This window comes from Canis lupus, chromosome 28 (assembly GCF_048164855.1).
Source record: "Canis lupus baileyi chromosome 28, mCanLup2.hap1, whole genome shotgun sequence".
In the NCBI taxonomy this organism is placed as follows: Eukaryota; Metazoa; Chordata; class Mammalia; order Carnivora; family Canidae; genus Canis; species Canis lupus.
In genome coordinates this window covers 115,842-139,579 of record NC_132865.1, presented here as the reverse complement: position 1 = coordinate 139,579, position 23,738 = coordinate 115,842, and the positions used below count along the sequence as shown (strand labels likewise).

Genomic DNA, 23,738 nt, shown 5'->3' with positions numbered 1-23,738 from the left:
TTTATTAATCACATAGAAGTCATATCTACTTAACAAATATTACATAAACGTGGGAGGTGTTATTGACAACATTTTTTTCACGTTGGAATCCATGGACCCACTGTACTAATTATGTAGCTCCACAGCGTCTGGAGTCCCTAGAATTATAGGTCAGCAGACTTTTTCTGTAAAGGGCACAATAATAAATATTTTAGGCTTTGTGGGTCATACTGTCTCTGTGGAACTATGTAATTCTGACATTGTAGCCAGAAGGCAGCCAGAGAGGATACATAGATAACTGTATCTGGTTTTGAAATCCTATTCTCTGGATTTTTTAAATCATTTGTAAATATAAAAAGTGATCTTGACTCATAGGTCATACAAAAAGAGAGTGTTTGCATTTGGCCTATGTGTCGTTTGCCAACCCCTGCTCTCATAGACTACATTTCAGTTCCAGAGATAGAAATTAATTGCCTCTTTTATTTGGTGACTTGGTACAACACAGATACTGTTCTCTTCTTATATTCAGAGAAAGAGAAAGCAGCATGGGCTGCTAAAGAAATAGCAGTAGTGTTGTTGTGGTGCTTATAAGCAGCTAATATGCTGATTATATGTGAATTTATAGGGTTATTCTACTTGTTAAAATTTATATTAAAAATACATAACTATTTTGAGTATGTATCAAGCCATTATATTAGTGGACGGCTGTTAAGATCATCTACAACCAGGTGAAAATGTGTAAGCTAGGAAGGACTTTTATAAGAGGACTTGATTGCATATAAGTGTTTTACACTAACAGATTCTTTTAACCATTTCTTTATATCAGTGGCCCTGAGTCCAGAGTGAGTATCAGAGTCTCCCAAGGATTCTAGTACATGTGGAAATTCTGATTCAGAAGGTCTGGGGTGTATGTATCCCACATGGAGAATCCCTGCTTTATGTTCACATTCTAAAATGAATTAATAGCTAAAGAACAGAGGTTTTAGACCTGGCACCCATGAATTTCTGTGCCACCAAAATTATATGCAAAATTTTATGTAAGTTCTAGATGATATAGTCCATCACAGTTTTCATCAGATCCTAAAGACTGTGTGACCCCATTCTCACCCCCGCCTCCTCCCCAAAAAAGAAAACAGAAGAAACTTAGAAGATAATAGTCTCTTCTCTCTAAGTGCACCTGAACTTAACTTGGCCTCTAAACCACCAGCTTCCCTCTGTCTCACCTCTCTAGATAATCATGTTTTTTTAACTTTTTCTTAGGCAGAAGGTTTCAGAAAACTCAGACATTTTCTAGCTCTCTTTCAAGGGTCTCAGGTTATAGGCATATCCTGAAACCTTCAGGATTTCTTTTGTGCTTTACTATTTTTCATTAAGAACAAAAATAAAATGACTTTTTTCCAACTTCTTGAAATTTGTAGATAATCAGTTTCAAATCTGTATTTTAAATGACAAACACTAATGGATTGGTACTAAGGACAAAATATAGTTCTGATCAGTGAATTCAGTCAAGTGATTATCACGCTTAATCTGAAATTACCCTCAACTCTACTTTTCCTTAACTCTTCTAATGTCTGCATTTTTCCTTTTAGGGGAAATAAATAATTTAGACTCCGTGTGCAAAGTATAGAACTATTGTTATGAAACATCATTAGAAAATTCCATTTTTAATTTTATTGCATTCGTTTTCATTTAAGGGTCTACTGCTGAGCCAGTTTCTCATTCTACCACTTCTGATTATCAGTGGGATGTTAGCCGTAATCAACCCTATATCGATGATGAATGGTCTGGGTTAAGTATGTCCTTTTAAAAATTATGCTTTTGTTTTGTTTTTTCAGAATTTTCTTTCTAACACCCTAAATTCATTATTTATGTTTTAATTTTAACCCTAATTTTCACCTCTTAGGCCATAATATAATTTAATACCAAATGTGTAGTACTTGTAAACTGATTATTAAATAACTGTAGAATTTAACTAAATTTACACTTTTCATGACTCAGGCAGTATTTAAACATGTTGTTTTCTTACAGTTGCTCTATAGTTTTTTATTTTTAAATTTTTTTGTTTTACATGAATGTTCTGTTTTTCTTCTTAGTTTTAGTATAATAGAATGAATATAATAGAAATGGCTTTCAGTTTATGAGGTATGCCAGTTTTGTATTATAAAACCATTTTCTTAGCCTGATTCCCAGTAGAATCTACTTGGGAAAATTAAAGACAAGAGTTATTTAAGGAGGCAAAAAAAAGAGGAAGGGAAAAAGAATTCAGTTTTTATGTTCAGAAAACTTATACTTCACTTGGAAAAAAAAATCCAAAAACCTGAGGGTTTTTTTTTTCCCCACCACAACCTCAAACCTCTATACTACTTTCTCAGAATTTTCATAGGAAATCCTTTTCTAATATTTACTTAGCAATTATATGTTACCTTGTGGACTTCTCTACCATTTGGCCAGTGCAAAAAATAAAATAAAATTCTTTTGTTTCTTCAAGTAGAGTTGAAATGAAACCCTCTAAAAATAGGAACTCTCAATAACTCTCACATCCTGGGTACCTAGTGTAGTGCTTTATACACTACACTACTATATACAGGTGTTCAATAGGAATAGTCATAAGAAAAGCGAACAGTTGGCTATGTGCCAGGCACTAGTCTAAGTCTTGTGCATTTTATTAACTTATTTTAATGCCTATAACAATTCTAAAAGGTAGGTGATTTTTTTTTTCCCCACACTTCCCAGATGAAGAAACTGAGGCAAAGAAAGTTATCTCACTCAGATCACACAGCCAGTTAAATGGAGGTGGTGGTATCAAACTATGGTAGTCTGGCTCCAGAGTTCATGCTCTTATCCACCACGTGGTCCTACCCTAGTGATGATTGTAATCATGAAGGTAAACTTGCAGTGCAATACAAACATTAGTCTGTCGACTACTTAGTCTCTGTAGATTAGCTGAAGCACAGTTCTTACAGATTAAGGGAAGTGAGATGAAAAGGTAGATTAGGCTATAAGAAGTCTTGAATTGCTGGCTAAAGATTAGGGTGGTGGGATTGGTGTACTACTTGAAAAGGTATTTCCTACTTCTAGCCATCACTTTAAAACATAGTACCTCGTATGGCTTGGACTTCAGCACTTATCTTGGAATCTAGATTAATTGAGCTGTAAGATGGAGCAAATAATCTCTTATATCTACTTCTCTAGATTGTTGTGAGGTTTTAATGCGATAATAAATGAACATGAAAGCTTTTTGCAAATTATAAAGCATCCTGTAAATCCAAGGTATTACAAGATGTGAAAATAACAATGCTGGAAAATATAGTCTCTGTACTTTGGGAAGAATGATCAGCTCTGCACAGAATAGAATCTTATAACATGGAAAACATGATTGGCTGCTAAAATAAAAGACTGAAGGAAAAGGATGTATCCACAGGACTCTACTGAAAGCTAAAGTATCAGAAACCCCATCATTCATTGATTAGGCTGTTGATAGTCTTGTTAAATCCAGTTTCTCTTTAACCTCTTTTTTTCTGTGATTTTTTATTTTTTGTGTTACCATCTTTAATGTGGCTTATTTTAGTACTCCATGAACTTAATCATTCCTTCTACATTTACAAAATGAATGATTTAGTATTTGAAATTACTAATCCACAGAGTATGTATATATGTGTGTATGTATGTATACGTAGATACATACATACACACTAGCGTTAAATTTAATAGTGTGATATGATTAATATATCGACCCTCTGGTTTGAGGCATAAACATCATTATCTGACAAAAGGCCTTGGATTTAGCCAAACACTTGAATATAAAGTTAAGATGCTAAAGTACAGAAGGTAACGTTTTTTAAGACAGATGTTACTCTTATCGATTGTCTTGATCATAAAAGAACATCATCATAACCCCTATAAAAGTCAGATTTTGAATAGAACTCTGTTCTTGTTGGCATACCAGAGTGAGTGAATTTGCTGCAGCATAGTTAAAGGGGTTGAGAGCATGAGCTTTGAGGACAGACTACTTGGGTTTGAATCTTAGCCTTGGCCCTTGGACAGGTGCGTGGTTTGCTTCAGTTTCATCATCTGTAAAAATAATAGTTCTTCTTCCACAGTTGTTGAGAATTAAATGATAAAGTCCATATAGAACACTTAGAACACTAAGAATATATTCAGTAAATACCCAGTACGTGCAGTGGAGCTGTTGATATTCTTCTGGGGCGACATTCACCTTCTCAGTGGAGTTCATTAGTATTGTCTGTTTGAACACTGGAGATTCTTTCTGACATAATTGTTTTGTTGTATTAAACTTAATATTAAAGTAAGTTCTGACCAGAAACATCTGAGCAAATTTTTTACTGATGTAAAACAAGAGATTAGCTGTGAGATGCTTAAACCTAAAATATTATTTAAGCAAAGTAAATAAAGAAATTCCTTACCATTTTGAAAAGACACTAATAGGGCTCTTTGAAAAGATATTGGCAAAGTAATGGGAGAATTTTGAGAAATGAGAAGTTACTCTGTTTATAAATGGAGAAAATGATATAATGAATGACACTATACTGCATAGTTTCTTAAAGGAAAGTGGTTTGTTAGCATATTAGGCCCACAAATCTTAAGAATTATTGTTGAGAAGTCTCCTAGTGACAACTTTTATGTTTAGGTGATCTGTTGTTTTATAAAGTGATTCTGTTTGATCTCAGTTAACACAAAACAAACCTCCAATCAGTAAACCTGGAAAAATCACCATAAAGCTTTTGTGCTTCTGTTAATGTTCTTACAGAAGTTAAACGATAGGCTGTAGTCATACCTCAGACTTTCTGGTTATCTAAGCCTTTAAAAAAGTAATGTTACTAAAATACTAGATTTTTACCCATTATTCCTCCACACCACCATATTTATTAAGAAAATAGTTTATATATCAGTATATTGCCCACCCACTTGTCTAACCTTTTTTATTCTAATAAGAAAAGACCTTACAGACCTGGCATATGGAGAGCAGTTTTCCAAATCTGCATTCAGATCTCCCAACAGTGTTGTTAATGAAAGCTTAATATAAGATGAGCAGTTGGTTCTCAGTGTATCTTATTGAGAGATTTATCAGGTTTGTAAGAAATAAATTCTTAGCTATATATGCCTGATAGCTTAGAAACGGGCTTTCTATTGTTAATATCATCAGTGATACATAAACACAATCCCTGCCACTCATTGAATACTTACTGCATTGCTGTGCACTGCTTTATATGTATCTAATATAATCTTCTCAGCAGTCCTGTGAAGTTAGTGTATAACCCATTAAGATTATGAAATTTGACCCATATCATGTAGTTATGAGGTGATCAGTATTCAGATGTAGATCTGTTTTGACTCCAAGGTCCATGCTCTTAACCCCTGTGTTAAGTTAATACTGCCTCTGGATGCTTGCTCATGGTAGTAAATTTAGGAGTGGACTTCCTTTATTGTAACAGACTTCACACTTGTGATCACTTGTTCCATGTTTTTCTCCCACTAGACCATAAATTCTTATGTTTTCAGTCTCTCCATCCTCTACTGTTTTAGCCCCTCTTCTCCCTTTACATACCCCTGTGACAGATTGTCTCACTCTGTACTTGTCTCTTGTACTTACCTGTCTTCATCTCTGAAGAGATAAGACCAGGAGCTCCACGTTGGCGGGGGGAGTACATTATACTCAGTTTTGTATGTCTAGCATCTACCCCACTCCAGTTCTGGTATATAGTAAGTGCTTAATAAGGTGAAATTCCTGTAATTCCACTCTTAAGATATATCTCGTTACTGTATTATTTTCTCCAACCTCTTCCTCATATAAATTTGGGATCATGTTTTACAGACAATTTTGTCTCTTTTTTTTTTTTTTTTCTGTGAGCCTTTTCCCAGATGATTATTTTCTTCCAAAACATAGGTTTTAAAGCCTTCATGAGGTATATAATAATACCGCCCCTTTAAACAAAAAGAGAGTTCACAAGAAAAGAACAGCAAAGAAAATAAGAATGCAGGCAGATTCATCATTCTAGTTACTAAAATGAGTTACAGTTATATATGGCACCATCCCAGGAATATATTTGTGAAATAGGATAGAAATTCTAGAAATAGGCTGAAGTGTATGTGAAAGAACTTACTAGTTAATAAAAGTAGCATGAATGGGACATGGGAAAAGATTGCATTTTTCAACAAAGCAGTGTAGAATGACTTGTTAACCATTTAGAAATAGAGCTTAACCCTTCTCATCTTAAACCACTGGAAATGAAACCTGGCTGTAAGTAGTTGCTGCAGAAGTAGATGTGGAAGCATTTATGAAATCCAGGGAGAGGAGAGAATTGACTTTGAGAGCTACTTAACCAGGATAAAGCCAAAGATTGTTTCTTCCTTTTTAGAATGAGCAAAGGAGGTAAAGTTCAGGGCCTTCTAGAGTGAAAGAAAGGAATCTTAGATTCTCAAGAATAGAGGATAGAAACCCTGAAAGTGACTTGACTATTTTGGAATTCTAAAAGTAGCATTGAATAATCTGGAGAATGTAAGAAAGTACAGGTTAAGTATTAAAGAGGAAGTTACAGCCATTAAATGTCTTAAAGTAATTATTTAAAAAAAAATAGGAGGAAAGAAAACATTAAATATTCTGTCATGACTTGGATTGGAAGACCCTAACCTTGAGGAGCTCCTAAGGAGGGTAGAGGGACAGGCGGGGGGTTGTGGGGGGGGGGGGAGTATAATAAGCTCAACTAATTCTAGGAACTAAAGTCAAGTACAAAAATGGAATGACCAAGGGAAAAAAAGGAGCAGGTCCCTGACCAAGTTAGACATATAAACAGTACAAAGAGCTGAGTCGGGAGGTTGGTCACCAAGGAATTAGGGAGTTAAATGGGTAATTCTTAAGTTTCCGGGAGTTTTTTTTAGAAATTCCATTTACTCAGCCATATGAGGTGCCTAGCAGAAGTGGAGCAGCGGGTTTTTTTACCATCATGTTTTTGGGTTTTCTTCTAGCTCTTAAAATGTGCTTGGGAAAAAGAAGGAAGAGCAATAGTTTAAAATTGCAGCTTAGTTCAACAGAAGGAATTGTAGTTTTTGCATCTTAGCTTTTGGCAGAAATGATAGATACCTAATTCACACTGTTAAATTTTAGATGGTCTGTCTTCTGCTGATCCCAGCTCTGATTGGAATGCACCAGCAGAAGAGTGGGGAAATTGGGTAGATGAAGAAAGAGCTTCACTGCTAAAGTCCCAGGAACCAATTCCTGATGATCAAAAAGTGAGTAAAGGCATTGGCGGGTATGTCTGTTTCTCTGTGCACCCCAACTACATTAGAATTATTAGGGGTTACGTTCTCTATTATAAATGTATCCCGTGGTAGAATTGCTTCTGAGCCACTCTGACCCTGTTTGCTTCAGTCCTTATGCCTGCATGCCTTCTCTATATCACTGTTTATTCTTTCCAAAAGTTATTGAGGATTCAGATATGTCGAAAGCATTATTAGGCACTGATCAGGAAATACAGTTCCTTTCCTCTTAAGAGAATTATTATAATAGTTGTGATGTATCAACTCTGAGTGTGTTTAGCAAAGAATAGATCAGTTGCCAATGATAGATTAAGGAAGGCTTCATAGCAACAGACAAGACTGAGAACACCATGAAAAAGACATCGATGCAGGAAAATAGGTAATGTTTAGTGGAGAGGTAAATAGTACACATGTGTGGAGTCCGTTGATGATAGGATCTTACCCTATTAGGCTGTATTCCTTAAAGAAAGGGACTATGAAGTGTTTATGTCTGTAGCTCTAACAGCATGCTTGGCATGCAGTAAATAAAGGAATGATGTGTACCTTGCCACATTTTCATGAAATTCTGTAAGTGATAACCTGATGACAGCTTTTAAACAAAGGATAACCTAATCCTCATAGGATTAGGAACATTTGGGCTGGATACAGTGGAAAAACAAGAAGCTTCAGAAGCTATTTTGGGATAAGTCGTAAAGAGGCAATTACATGAATCAGGTAGGAGATAATGAACTAAATTGATAGCTTCGAAAAATAAATGGAAGTGGTGTTTACCAGAGACCTAAAGCTACTGATCAAAACTTGACTAGTTGTAGGAATAAGGGTGAAAAGCCAAAGAGGCTCTGAAGGTAGTAGAGCCACTGGTATTCAACAAATACTAATTGAACATCTGCCATGAATCAGGTATTAGTGGAGAAGATAAATAAGACACAGTTACTGCCTTCAAGGAGCCTACAGTCTGGTTAGGAGAGGAAGGGGACCAGCATGTCAGCAGATAAAAGTAAGGTTACAGTTTGTATTAGGTATTAGGGAAGCACTTAGGAGTTTTAGCAAAGGCATCCTAGAGATAGAGGCAGCACGTAGAGCAAAAAGCAGTTAGAAATTAAACTAGAGAAGGAGGCAGAGATCAGATGCTAGCGGTTCTTGAATGACGTATTTAAAACCTGGATTTTATCCAATAAGTAATGGAAGGATTTTAAGCTAAAATGTTTTTTTCGACGTGGGCTACACCGGCAGCCCACGTAGGTAGGAAAAGGAGCAGAGGCACATGTGAATAGAGGCGGGAAGACCAGGTTAGAGGTTGCTTAGTAGTCCAGGACAGTCACTCCTAAGAATGGTAGGTGGAATACTGAATAGACTTGAAAAATACGTTGAAATAAAATCAACAGAGCATGTGGTTAGAGTTGAATGGAGGAAGAGTCATCAAAATGACTTCCAGGATTTTTGCTTGGGTTACTGGGGAAGGTAGAAGTGGTGCTCCCAACAGAGAAAATGTAGGACCAAAGGCTAGTTAATTGGGGGAAGGATGATTGGCTCCATCTGGAATATGTTAAATGCCTGAGAAAAGTTGGTTTTGTGCCAGGTTAAAGCTTAGGGAGAAAGATCTGTTTGGAAGTTCCTAGTATACGGTGGTTCAGCACCTTGAGAGTAGGTGAAATATGTAGGAAAAATCTAGAGTTGAAAAGAGCAGTGGAATGAACATGGAATCTGGGAAACCACCAGCTTTTAAGGAGGAAACAAAAGCCCACGAAAGACTGAAGGAAGAGAGCGCTGGGTGACAGAAGCGTGCTGCTTGCGCTCTGCTGATTAAGAGTAGCTTTGTTAGAGATCCTAGACTCAAAACCATGTTGCTGTAGGTTGAGAAGTTTTGTTTTTTTTCTTTTAACTAAGTTTGGATGGAAATGAAGGTGAGGTGGTAGTATCAGGAAGGGTTTTGTTGAGGGTTGTTTGAGTTTTGCTATAGAGACTTTAGCCCAGGGTAAACTTTAAAGTTCCATACGGTAGTGCAAAAGCAACCATCAGCAGTAAGGAAGTGAACCTTCTTTACAAAAACTGGCATCAGGGCAGGTTTGGAGTTCGTCAACCCGTGATTTAATGTATCTGTAGACACAGAGAAAAGGGATCTAAAATCAAGTAAAAGTTAGACATAAATGAGAGATTTGGCTCATAGAGTAAGATCCTGACAGTAGAGGTGGGGGAGCCTTAGGCGTGAGTGGATTGTCGGCTGGCCTTTGATCCAGTTAGGATGGTATTACCTCCGATCTATAGAGACCAGAGAAAGGAATAGGTGGCCATGGGACTTATACTAAAGGTGTAAATAAATGTAGAGGGGGACAGTTAATAGGTGATACGAAGGTTGAGGGGTTAGGAAGAGAGAGGGATAAATGGGCAGAGTGTAGGGCGTTTTAGAGCAGTAAAACTATATAGACACTGTAGCATGGTGAATGGATGTCATTATACATTTTGTTCCAAAGCTGTAGAATGTACGACCCTAAGGTAAACTGTAGGGGCTTTGGGTGATAATCCTGTGTCCGTGTAGGCTCATCAGTTGTAACACCTGTACCACTCTGGGGAGGGAGCATGGCAGGGGTGGGGAGCACATGGACATCTCTGCCTCCTGCTCAGCTTTGCTGTGAACCTAAAATTGCTCTAAAAATAAACCCTGTTAGGATAGAAAAGCTTCCTGGTACAGTCCCGTAACACACAGTAATCATTCTGGTATTTGTTGAATGTTTAATGAATGTGCAACCAAAAATCTGTTTCTCTACCTGAAACTTCCTGGTGCCTGATGATCAGAATTAGACAGTAGAACCACTGAATGGAGTAAAGACTGTCACGTACAGCAGTTCGTGTTCTGAGTATACTCCAAGATTGTCTTTCATTTTTCTTAGAAAAAATGGGACACCTTGGAGGAATGGAGAAGTAAAATGTGATGGGTTTGTACAATCACATGTTAGAAGTTAGAAATTTATGAAATAAGTTACATTGATATCAACATGAATAGACTCAGAAACATGCTGAATGATGGACAGGTTTGCAGAAAGATACAGTATGATACCATTTATGTAAATTTTATATGCGTGGACACCCCAGAATTTATTTAAAAAACTTAGTTGGATAGACAAAAAAGTTCTTGGTAATTAGTGGTTTACCCCTAGGGAAGGTGGTGTGGACTGGGAAGGGGGGGTGTAAAGGAATTTTATGAGTAATGTCTTTTACATTTAATGATCTAAAATAAATTTGGCAAAATGTCAATTTGATATGAGTTAAAAGATGTTATGGAATTGATTTCAGCCTTTTCCCCATGAACAAAAAATAGTGTTTTGCCATGAGGAAATTTCTCTTATGATTGGATTATAATTGGCTGAGAAGCAGAATGACCAGAGTCCTTGTGACCTGAATATCCCCCATAGGATGCATTTTTTTTTTTTTCCACGTATTTCAGTCATTATGAGCTTATGTGAAAACTTCAGTGGAGGGGCACCTGACTGACTCAGTGGTTGAGCATCTGCCTTCAGCTCAGCTTATGACCCCGGGGTCCTGGGATCGAGTCCCACATTGGGCTCCCTGCATGGAGCCTGCTTCTCTCTCTGTGTCTCTCTGAATAAAGAAATGAAATCTTTAAAAAAAATCTTTTAAAAAAAACTTCTGTGGAAGTTTCTCCACAACTGGCATCCAATTTGTACCGGACATCTCTTAGCTAAGTTTGTGTAGGATTTTGTTTTTTCCATCTACTAGTAATTTCTGTGAACTAGTTGGTGGTTCGTGAGACCTCCAGAATCATCCTAATGACTGTTCTGCTGAGCAGAGAAGTAGTAGTTACCCCATCATCTCTTCCTATAAGGGTAGAGTAGGAATCTTGCCTATCATGGAGAAACAAAAAGCACTTTGTCATAGAAAAGTCAACAATATGCTTTGTGTGAAGGGATACTATGAATATTAATTTAAGTCCTAAGTCACTATTTTTGTCATATGGGATGTTATTTTCAGTGACATTCCGTCTCACTCTGTTTTTTAAATTAAGCCTTTTATCTTGAGATAACTGTAGAGTGAAAAGCATTTGTGAGAAATGATACAGAGAGATCCCTGGACTCTTCACCCAGTGTCCCCCAGTGGTAACATCTTGAAAAACTGCAGTACAGTATCACAACTAGGGAGTTGCCATTACTGCATCAAGATATAGAAGACATTCCCATCCTGCAAGAATCCCTCATGTTGCCCTTTGTTACGGCCACTCTTCCTCCTGTCACGAGCCCCATGGTAATGCCTGGCAACCAGTAGTCTGTTTCCATCTCTATAATTCTGTCATTTCAAGAATTTTCTATGAATCGAATAATACAGCATGTAACCTTTTCATACTGTTTTTTTTTTTTTTTTTTTTTTTTCACTCAGCATAATTCTCTAGAGACTCATCCAGGTCGTTGTATGCATTCATTAGTTGGCTCTTTTTTACTTTTGAGTAGTCACAGTGTGGATCTGCTTCAGATTGTTAAACCATTCTCCTGGTGAAGGACATCAGGACTGTTTTTAGCTTGGGGCTGCCATGAATAAAGCTGCCATATACATTTGTGTACAAGTTTTTGTGCGAACATAAGTATTTTTGTGGGATAAATGCCTAGGAGTATAATCCTTGGGTTGTAAATAGTTACATATTTAGCATATTAAGAAACTGTCAAACTATTTTTCAGAGTGGCTGTATCACTTCCCATTCCCACTTACAATAAATAAATGATCGTATTTCTCTGAATCCTTGCCAGCTCTTGCTTGTCACTATTTTTTATTTTAGATGCAGATAAGTGTCTAGTGAACTCATTGTGATTTTAATTGCATTTCCCTAATGATGAATGATATTGAACATCTATCTCTGCATGTGCTTTGCCATCTGTCTGTCCTCTTTCGTGAAATATCTGTTCATATCTTGCACATTTTCTAATTGGATTGTTTACTATTGAATTTTGAGTGTTCTTTATATAGTCTTAGATACATAAGTCCTTTGTTGAATATATGGTTTGCAAATATTTTCTCCCATTCAGTAGCTTGTCATTCTCTTTAACAGGGTAGGATTCTGTTTTACTGCACATAGTTCTGCATTTAAACTATGAAATAAAACAGAATGACCTAACCAGTGAGTTTTTAAAAACCAAGGTTTGCACAGCTCTAGTAATTTATCGTGGAGGGGATGATAGATGTAAAAAAAAAAGAGAGACGCCTGGGTAGCTCAGTGGTTAGGCGTCTGCCTTGGGCTCGGGGCGTGATCCCAGAGTCCCGGGATTGAGTCCCGCGTTGGGCTCCCTGCGTGGAGCCTGCTTCTTCCTCTGCCTCTGCCTCTGCCTCTCTCTCTATGTCTCTCATGAGTAAATTAATAAAATCTTTAAAAAAAAAAAAAAGAAGAAAAAGTGGTCTGTCATAGACATAGGAGAAGGAAATTCCATGTACTTGTTCTTTTTTAATGTGTAATTTTAGATATATTTCATTACTCATTACTAATTCTTAGCATTTAGAAGATAAAGACCGAGCCTAATGAATGAAATTATTCCATAATTCCTGAATAATGAAAACTTAACCAATTGGTTCACTTTAATATTTTGCTTTTAACATCAGGTTTCAGATGATGATAAAGAAAAGGGAGAGGGAGCTCTTCCAACTGGAAAATCTAAAAAGAAAAAAAAGAAAAAGAAGAAGCAAAGTGAAGATAACTCTCCTGCACAGGTAGGGTATCAGAACAACAGACGTCATTCATTAAGCACCTACTGCTGAAATGTGAAAGGCTAATATGCAGATACTAAGAATATGTAGAAATAAAAGACATAATAGGAGATAGCAGGTTTACTTGTATTGGAAAAGTCACAGAATGTTTTAAAGATCTTCTATATCCTACTGTAATAAAAACTGTTGTTCTAAAAAAATCATAACCAAAGATGTAAAACCAAAAGTTACTAAAAATAAAATAAGATACATTTTGGTTTATATTAAGGTGAAATGGAAAAGGAGATAACAGTGTTTCTCACAGAATGTCTTTTGAATAACTGGAATTTATTAGCAAGTTAGAAGTTTAGTTCAATTAGAACAACCGTGTGCATCATGAGTGAAGTGTCATCCACTCTGAGTTTGCTCTGTTTCACTTAGTATTTTCTGCTTGTTTGGCTTCTGACAGGAGCTTTGTTTATGTCATTCCTACATTTTCCTTCTTTTTTCATGGTCTCTCCTATTAGGAAAATTTTTAGATTATAATATGGGTGAAAGCAAAGCTATTTTAATTTCAAACATACTAGATTACTAGAAGTATGCATGGGTTTCTATAACCATTACATTACAAATTACGGAAATCTTACTCCTTACTTACAACATGCGGCTAGTTGTTCTTATTCCTCTAAATGTGGGAGATAGGGGCACCTGGGTGTCTCAGTCCTTTGAGTGTCTGCCTTCAGCTCAGGTCATTTCACGGTTCTGCAGTCGGCCCATGTGCGGCTCCTTGCTCAGCAGGGAGCCTGCATCTCCCCCGCCCCCTCCCTGCTTGTGCTCTCCCCTCCCTGTCAACTAAATAAAATCTTTTAAAAAATAAGTTAGTAAATAAATGTAGGACATAGCCAGAGTTTCTATAGAGGATAGCCCACATAATAATTTTCCTGTTTATTGTTTTCTTTGGGAAAAGTTGCTGCATAAGGCTTTTTTAAAGGAAATATGCGTTGCATTCATTTTTGTTAAGGGAAGCACAGCCCATCATAAATGACACCAATCCATTTTCAGTATTAGTTTTTTCTCACAAGTAGTGGTTGGGTATTAAGGTTAACGCAACTGAGATCAATGGATATGAAAAACTAAAACTATGTAATAGAGGTGCTTCTCTTGTTAGCTGAGTGAGCTAATGAAAAATGTTATTGACAGCTTGATAATACTGTCTGAACTCTTTTAAGCCAGACTTTCCTGGACTTTTGTGATTTTCTGGTTTGTGAATTAGATGAGTTCCTTTTAGAAGAAATTTTGTGCAGTAGATGTAATCTGTAAAGTTCAACTTACTGGCAGAGGTCGTTAACTTGTGAAAGTTCTTTTGGTATTCTGATACTCCTTTGATCTGTTTTTAAAAATAATAGTGAGTATGGGACACCTAGGTGTCACAGTCGGTTAGGTGTCCGATTCATGGTTTCAGCTTGAGTCATGACCTCAGGGTCGTGAGATGGAGCCCCACATGGGGTTCCACACTGTGCGCTGAGTCTGCTTGAGACTGTCTCCCTCTTCCCCTCCCTCCCTCCCTCCACCCCAAGGTCAATAAATCTTTTAAATAAATCACAAGGAGTAAGTATACAGGATTTAGAGTCAGATCTGTATTCAAATTTCAGTTTTGCCATTTACTAAACTAGTAGTTTTTGTTTTACTTTGCAAAAGTGACTTAACTGCATAGGTTGCTTTGAAAATTAAATGAGACATCATGAAATTCTGTGCCAAGTATATAGAACATAGTAATCTACCTATAATACATTTGGGAATTTGTCCATTTTACTTGTGTGTACGTGGTTGGTGGGCGTCTTTACTGTTAGAGTACAGCTTAGAGGGGCACCTGCGTGGCCCAGTTGGTTAAACGTCTGCCTTCAGCTCAGGTCATGATCCCAGGGTCCTGGGATCGAGCCCCATGTCGGGCTCCTTGCCCTGCGGGGAGCCTGCTACTCCCTCTCCTTCTGCCTGCTGCTTGCTTCCCCTGCTCATGCTCTCTCTCTCTCCGTCAAAATAAAATATTTTTTTAAAAAGAAAAGAGTATAGCTTAGGATAGAACTAACTGATGTGTTCACATTAATTTTGTACAGATTGCAAATCTTACATACATACTTCCAAAGCTATTCATTTAACTTAAAATCACAACAAAATTTGTTTTGCTGTCTAAACCCACTACCATCCTGAACAAGTTTTATGAATTACCAGTATTGGCAGAAAACTTTCAAGATAATCCTGGCCAGTTGTTTGTATGTACGTGTACACTAAAAAACAATACAATTAACAGTGATAGTCCTGTTCGATATATTCTCGTTCATATTTATTTCACACACCCAAGCATGTAATGTGCTTTAGAATTACCTTGTTGGGGATCCCTGGGTGGCACAGCAGTTTGGCGCCTGCCTTTGGCCCAGGGCGCGATCTTGGAGACCCGGGATCGAATCCCACGTCGGGCTCCCAGTGCATGGAGCCTGCTTCTCCCTCTGCCTGTCTCTCTCTCTCTCTCTCTCTCTCTCTCTCTCCGTGACTATCATAAATTAAATTAAATTAAATTTTAAAAAAAAGAATTACTTTGTTGGAACTCCTTTTTAAAGTCTGCAGGCCTAAGAATGGAAATGTTACAGCTTAGATAGGACCTTAGAAATTATCTAGGCACATTGTATTTTATAGTTGAGAAAACTGAGGTTCAGGGAATGAAATGATTTGTCCTTGACCATATGCAGCTAGACTGCAGGAGGCCAAAACCGCAATGTCCTTTCTGCTATGTCAGCCTCAGTTATCTACAGAATGTGCATACATACAAATATTTTGTTCATTGAACAATTCATTAAGTGAAATGTTATTTCTAAAGTCTTGCTTTAAGTATCACCTAATTCACTGTGTACTTTGTTTAAAAGAAAAAAAAAACAGTTTATTTTGTTTGAGTTGGTTTAGTAAATTAGAATGGTTTGCATTTGGGGATGGGAGTGTATTGGTTTTTAATTCCCAATTGATTGAAGTCCCTGGGGATAGCAGGAGTGATCACTGTTGTTCCAGATGAACTTGTGTATTTTCAATCTTTGAATGCTTGTTTTTATATGCTCTGCTAAGCTATTTGGACAGTTATTGAAGTTAAATTACTTTCTTGGACTATCTTTTGGATATTACAAGCCAAATAGATTTTTAATTAGTAAAAAAAGAGTGATTTGTATCATCTAATAGACTACTTTTCTCTGTAGGACACAGAAGAATTAGAAAAAGAGATTAGAGAAGAGCTTCCAGTGAATACCTCTAAAGTCCGTCCAAAGCAGGAAAAAGCTTTTTCTTTGAAGACCATAAGCACTAGTGATCCAGCTGAAGCACTCATCAAAAATAGCCAGGTAATTTTTTGATATTTAAGTAATAAAATTTTGATGACTTAAGAATTGTGCCATAACTTGTATTTTATTGAAGCACTAAGTGCTAAGCATCACTAATCACTAAAGTGCTGAGCATTTTAAATACACTAAATAATTTAGCCCTCATCACAGCCCCACAAGAGAGGTAAGATCTATTATATAAATGAAGTTGGGGAAGTTGAATACCTTGTCCCAAGCTGCATAACTATCTGTGGTGAAACCAGGATCACAAGAATGTATTTTCTCCTATTAAATATCTAAACATACAGAGGATAGATTGCTTAGAGGAAATGAAACTGGTTGCATCTTGCTAAAAGCAGGCACACAGTATATAATAGGACTCTGGTCCAACTTCTCAAAATGTAACATTTGTTTAAAATTTGGTGACCGTTTTTTTTTTTTTTTTTTTTTTTCCTTTTTTCTTTTAAACAATTTATTTATTTGAGAAAGAGCACAAGCATGGGGAACAGCAGGCAGAGGAAAAAGCAGGCTCCTCACTGAGCTGGGAGCCCAATGTGTGGAGCTTGATCCCAGCACCCAGGATCATGACCCGAGCCAGAGGCAAGACTCTCAGCCACTGAGCCGAGCCGCCCAGGCCCCCTTGTGACAGGTTCTTGAAATATGTGCCATTCAGTAGAAAATTTTAATATGTCAGAAGGGACCATTTTAAAAGTCTAGGCCAGTGACACAAGAAGTCATAGTTTTTAAAAATCTGATTTCTAGAAAGGCAAATTATATAGAAATATATGAAATCCTACTAGAGTTGCATGGTTCGTTTATGTGCTCATTCAAAAAAATGTATTGAGAACCTACTACACGCCACCCACTATTTGAGGTTCTAAGAATATATCCAAGAGCAAAGCAGATAAAAAACATCTCTGCCTTTGTGGAGCATACATATTTAATGAAACAGCTTCAGATAGGAACCTGAGTTACTGGGGCACCCGGCTGACCCAGTCAGTGAAGCATATGCTCTTGATCTTGGGGTTGTGACTTGAAGTCCCGTACTGGAATTAGAGCTCACTTAAAAATAAAGTATTTTAAAATAAAATAAAATAAAATAAAAGAATCCGAGTTACCACTAAAAGAAGTAATTGGTAATGGTCTTGTGCTAAAATAAAATCTTAAATACTTCCTATTGGGATTTGATGCTTTTAATTCCCTAAGAGAAAAATTCCCTTTTGAGATGAAAGGATGTGATCTCAGTACAAGCATAGATTTAATAGTAGGGCTGCAAAGGGTCATTTGACATTTTGATGTTTTACTTATTAGGAAGTCATTTTCAGAAGCCATCTGGTAAACTATTTCTGTTCTTCTGGGATTTAACATAAATTAAGTGAGACAATAGAGAGGAGAATACTGGAAATAAATACTAAAACTTTTGAGTATGAAGTAAATATAGAGAACATTAAGAAAGCTGAACTGAGCAAGACAAATGCATATGTGAAATAGGAGGGAATCCAAGTAATTACCTGCATGTACAGAGCTTCCTCCGGTTTCCTTTTCCTTTGAGCTTTTTTAAAATTTTAATTAATTAATTATTTGAGTGAGTGAATGAGAGGGAAAGAGAATCTGAAGCAGACTGTGCACTGAGCACAGAGCCTGATGTGGGGCTCAATTCCACAATCACAAATCCATGACCTGAGCTGAAGCCAAGAGTCGGATGCTTAACCAACTACGTAGCCCAGGTGCCCCTCCCAGGCGCCCCTCAGTTGAGCTTTCTTAACATCCACAGAGCCTGGAAGAACTAGGGGCAGGAGAGATGTCACCTGCCCTGTTCCCGTATTCACATCATGTTGATAAGTAACACCAAAGGATGAATGGATCTCCTCCTCCTCTGGTACAGCCTCAGGGCACTCCAAATACTGGAGCTTCCATCCTTACCTCTCCTAACCACCCATTCAGTTAGGCCTCACTTAGGCAAATCAGTTGACTTGCCCCCTTTCTGCTCCCAGGTTGGAGAGGAGAGGCAAGGTCTGAGTCTAGGCCCTCAGCCTTACAATTTCACTACCAGACTGGATAGAACTGGAAAATTTGGATTATTGCTTCCTTTAATGGATAGGACTAGTAGCTACAGTCTGCTTTTGTCTGATGCCATCTTTTTCCGTGGGTAGGAAATGGAAGTGCTTGCTGCCCTGTTTGAGTTACCTCTCAAGAAACAGAGGAGGGAATGTCACCCACTGGAAGTTCAGAAATTAGCCATTTTCTTCTTGTCTTTCATTTGAAAAAGTTTTGAGGAATTGAGAGATGGTGAAAAGTGGACAGAACATTGAATCACTAGAACATATAAAATATATTTGTAATGCAAAAGAAGAACATAAAAGCTCATGGAAATGGAATTATTCACTCTTATTTGAGCTTCAGTAAACATCTTGTAATTTTAATACTTTTCATCCATTTTTTTTCTTGACCTTTATTGATGGATATTGTAGGTAAAGATTTACTTGGTTATGCTGCTAGAGGGCAGGCATGAGTTGTGTTTCTGCCGATAATTATTTGGAAACCGTCTTGGTGTATTTACGTATTCCTAAACAGCCTCTTGGTATTACTCTGATACTTAATTTTATCTGAAACTTTTTATAAAAGAACCTAAAATAATTTTATTCCAAAATAGCCTATCAAGACTCTTCCACCTGCTATTTCTACCGAGCCATCCGTTATTTTATCAAAAAGTGATTCTGACAAGAGCTCTTCCCAAGTGCCACCGATATTACAAGAGACAGATAAATCCAAGTCCAATACTAAGCAAAATAGTGTGCCTCCTTCACAGAGTAAGTAATCCTCATTTTTTATTTTTTTCTATGTTCTCATACACTTTATAAGTGTTAATATCTTAGAAGTCTGAAATAGTAGACTTCTGATCTTAGAAGTCTGATGGATTAGTAGGGCAACCCTCCCTTCCTTTGCAAAGGCTAGATAGACTCCTTGGAACCTTGTGGACCTCAGCTCTGAGGGCCAGTGGGCTGACACCACTCCAAGCAAGAGGGGTGGCCGGTGACAGCGGAGGACTCGATGCTTGCCTGTCCGTCTGTCTGGTCCCGCTTGTTTTCCGTGCACATGTTCTTGGGACTATGAATTGTTCTTTGCCCCCTTTTCCCTCCTTTTGTCCCTTCAGCTACCTTCAGGGTCCATTTTGCCCATTATCACTTTTATTACTTAGATTGAGCCATATTAAATGATGGGTTTTCTAGATCAGAATCAGTGAAATATCTTCCATGTGATTAAACTAAGTAATACATTGGGATTCAAAGGAAAAGAGGAAGGCAGCCATAGAATAATCTAAAAACTTGTCACTGAAACTTGAAAACTTAAAGGTTGAAGCATTATTAGTGGATTTCAAAACATGTTTTCATTAATGCTACTTTTGTATTTTTGAGACATTGGAGTATTTACTCCTGTTTTTTCTTTCTTTTTTTTTCTTTTTCTTTTTCTTTTTCTTTTTTTTTCCCCCCCTTTAGCCAAGTCTGAAACTAACTGGGAATCTCCCAAACAAATAAAAAAGAAGAAAAAAGCCAGACGGGAAACGTGAATATATTTTTCCTGAATTGGACATGTGTTTGCAAACACTGTCTGGAAGATTATGCTGTTTATGCAATAATTTGTGAACATGTACAGAGTTTTATATAAATTTAAACCAATTTTTAAAACAAAACTGTGAACACAACCACCGTAAAAATGGAATCAAAGGAAAGTTAATTTATGAAATCAAGAGGTCAGCAGAATATACTCCAGTGCTGGAAGACACGTGGGGAGAGTCTTTTCAACTGAACAAGAATGATCTTAATTTAAGAATATATCCTGGTTTTACAGCAGTGCCCTGTTTACAACAGCTTGTCCCTGTCGCCTCTGCAGCTGAGGAATCCAGGGTTCTGAGGAGAGGGGGCTGTCTGCAAGTGGGCAGTCTTCTGCACGGAGCTTAGACCATCTGAGGCTGTTTATGCTTAAATCCAAGTGCTTTGATCAAATGCATAATCTGCCATCTCCTACATCTATGTTGGTAGCCGTTTGTATTAAAGGAATCACAAGTGCAAATAAAGGTCATTTATCATTTGTTAACTAAACTCCTGGTTTAGTTTACAGTTTTTAAAAAGTTCTTAATTAAAACATTGAACATGCAGTTGATGGCTTGTATGGCTTACGAAGTTATTTTTGATAGTCTTACATTACTTGAATTGTTCAAAGTTCAGTATATTTTAAATTAAGAAAGGTAAACTATATGTATTTGTTTTATACTTGTAAGGTTCAGACTCACAAATAATGCTCTTGTTTAGAATTTGAAAACTTTCAAGCAAAATCCACGTTAACATTTTTCCTTTTCCCTAGCAGTTTCTTTTTTCCAGCATCGACTCTTCTGCATTGCTAATACTTCAACTTTAAAAATGAAATCTCACAAATTAGTCATACAGACAGAACTTTGAGTATGTGATGGAGAATGAAAAACTAGAGTCAGACAGCTTTAATTGACATTGTCAAGACCTCCAGTTATCAGGAATACATTTTTTTACTGCCTTAACCTATAGTGCGTAGAATATGCATCAATTTCTTGAGGGGGATTCGTGTTTTTATAAGAATTTTCATGTAATTATTGCAATCGTGGTCAAATAAGGAACGTTTTCTGCTTGAGACTATTGATTTAAATGACGTGTGAGATGTTTCACCATTTTCAGGCACTGTGTAATTCTATTGTAATAAACTGGCAGGTATCTTTGTAACTATAAATAGTGCATGCTCAGCCATGTACACTGTAAATAGCCTTTACCAAACGTGTTTGACAAGGACCATAATTAACATCACTTAGTGAATTGTGATAAAGAAAAAAAAAGCCATGATTTATTTGATGTGATTGGCTTGTTTTTACGTGGCGCCAAGAATGAAACTGTTTAACAGCTGTAACCAATGGTACTGACCTGTCCATCCAATCTTGTCCTTTATTATATCTGATTGTGGTTTGATAGTATTGCATTGTCACACCAGGAAAGCTGAAGAAGCAAAATGGTTTTAGTAACTGCTGAAGACCGGCCTTACTAACGGACAGCTTTCCTGCCGAGGATTATTAGCTTCTATCAGGTGTTAACATCTGTTTCAGGAATACGGCAGTGTGTTTACATGTCAGAAGTCTCGTTTCATTCTATGATATTTCTAAATTGATTTCTTTAAATAAATTCAGCAAATGGATAGCATTGTTTTTATTTGCTTCAATATTGGGGTAAAATAAGCTCACCTGCCAGGAATTCATTTCTTCAGATGACTTTCTTCTGTTAGCTTTGCATAGATGTTTCTTAAATAGATCCGAGGGTTCCTAAGTTGCCAGCACTTTGTAAAGGTGTCCCAGAGGAGGATTTGAGGAGTCTGTATAAGTTTTTAGAATGTGCCAAAAGATCTATGCTCAGAAAATTGAACTCTCTCAACTCTACCTCACCATTTCTTTAGCTTAGGATTTTGTTGGCCGTGTCAGGTGTTGGACTTTATTTCTCCAGCTTAGCGTCTCCCATACAGCCACCGACAGCGGGCGTGAGAGACACTGTCTTTCGAGGAGAGATCTAGTGTGGAGATGAAGAAGTGCATTGCTAAACGGGTGGACCTGGAGTGGAGATGCCTCTGTCTCTCCTCTCCAGCTCAAGAGCCAGGACGTGGATTTTATGTTTTTGAGAGATGGCAGCTACGAGTGATAAAAGTATTATTTTCTTTCATATGCATGAGATGAAAACTCTTGCACAATTAAAGTATCATTGTTTGTTGCTCTTTACCTGTTCCAGAAGATTTTTGTATGGCACTGCCAGTTTCTGGAATGTGAACACAGGAACTGTTCTCCATCATCAACCTCAGAAGGAACTAAAATGAAGGTAGTGATTCAGGGAGGAGGAGAAAGAGAGGAGCCTGTTGTCTTTTGGAGGCTTGGATTAGATGCTTCCCAGACTGTTAGGAGGGTGGTAGCTGATCCCTTTAGGTGTCCTGAGACCTGAAGGGAAACCTTGTTCTGATTAGCAAACGAGGCCTCCTATGTAGAGATCCCCCCGACCCTGACCCGTCGTTCCCTATTCTGTAGAGGGGCTTGGGATTTCCCCAGACTGGAATCCTACCTATCTGTACCCCAGATTGAGCAAAAACAATAGTTGAGAGAGTAAAAAAAAAAAAAAAAAAAAAAAAAAAGTGAAATAAAATGTCATTAATGTAATTTACCATGTTTACTTTGTGCATGCATGGGAAGGGGGGTGGGGGGCAGTGGAAATAATTTATCCAGATCTAACGGAATTATTTCACAGGCTAATCCAGTTTGTATTTGGGTTAAAGATAATGGAAAGGCAACATTTAACTACAGAGTTTAGTTTTCTGAATTTAAAAACAGTCCTCTATTAACATAGTGTGAAATATCTTTCAAAATTGAGAATTAATTAGGTTTAAGATGTCTAAGAGATGTCTTAAGACTTTCTTCTGTGAACTCATTGCACAAACTGGAATTACTTTCCAAAAGGCTTAGGGAATGCAAATATGTTATTTGTAAAATGCATTGAGTTTTGTAAATAAAACAAACCATTTTTTTGTTTAATTGCTCGTTACAGTTCTCTTATGGGAAGGGATTTCAGTCATTTTGCATCCGAAGCAGCTAGCCTAAGGGCAATTACTTTTTGATGTTCTTGATGCTTCTTTCGAAAAGCCTGGGTGCACTTGGAGGCTTTACTAGTGGGAAGTCAAATGTTTGGAGTTAAGCACCCTGTAAAATAGCCGTTGGGACACATGATGTTCTCTATGGGAAACTGCTTCCATCTTAGCAGTAGCTGTAACTGCCACCAGGTTCAGTATATGACTTGCATCGGGTTTTTAAGTTAAGGAACTGAGACTCAAATCTGGCACTATTTATTACTTTTGGCTATGTCCCCAAACAATAGTGACTTAAACAAGATAGAACTTTGTTTCTTGTGCGTGTAAAAGTCCGGAAGGCAGTCCACGGCTGCTGTAGCGCTGCGGGGTCGGGAACCCAGGTTCCCTCGACATTGGTCCCCCCCCCCATTACTCAGTATGTGGCTTCCGCATCAAAGTTGCAGGCAGCTGCACAGCTAGAAACCTGTCAGCATTTCTGCCCTCTTCCTTTAGGAACACTTCTTACAAGTTAGCACCACATAGGCTCATCAACTCAAACTTGATCCCACTAGCTACAAAGAGAACAGGAAATAATCGTCTTTATTCCGGCTGTCACGGGCCAATTAACATTTCAGGATTCATAACTGAGGAAGCACAGCTAGCAGTCGCCGTCACGGGGCTGGACGTGCACTGCGTTTGTCCTGCACCCAAGCATCACTTTTAAGGTTGGGTTTTAGTTTTTCCAACTAAAATTTTGAAATCTCTTGGGTACCACTCAAGAGTAGTAGCTAGTAATGTTCAAACTTCTATGTAATAGCTTTCTGT

The 23,738-nt window shown here is 37.5% G+C and overlaps 1 protein-coding gene across 6 annotated transcripts in view; it reads left to right on the top strand.

Annotated features, from left to right (window-relative positions):
- MTDH (metadherin) overlaps nucleotides 1–22,881 on the top strand; it is a 56,908-nt gene extending 34,027 nt beyond the window's left edge. For 4 of the 6 annotated variants that reach the window (XM_072803818.1, XM_072803816.1, XM_072803817.1 and 1 more), the window contains 6 exons: nucleotides 1,674–1,772; nucleotides 7,103–7,227; nucleotides 12,853–12,960; nucleotides 16,176–16,316; nucleotides 18,949–19,105; nucleotides 19,793–22,881. In XM_072803818.1, the coding sequence (XP_072659919.1) occupies nucleotides 1,674–1,772; nucleotides 7,103–7,227; nucleotides 12,853–12,960; nucleotides 16,176–16,316; nucleotides 18,949–19,105; nucleotides 19,793–19,863 (701 nt within the window). In that variant the 3' untranslated portion in view covers nucleotides 19,864–22,881. The remainder of the gene's footprint in view (nucleotides 1–1,673; nucleotides 1,773–7,102; nucleotides 7,228–12,852; nucleotides 12,961–16,175; nucleotides 16,317–18,948; nucleotides 19,106–19,792) is intronic. The other 2 variants (XM_072803820.1, XM_072803819.1) reach the window with 1 other exon arrangement.
- Nucleotides 22,882–23,738: the final 857 nt, after the last annotated feature.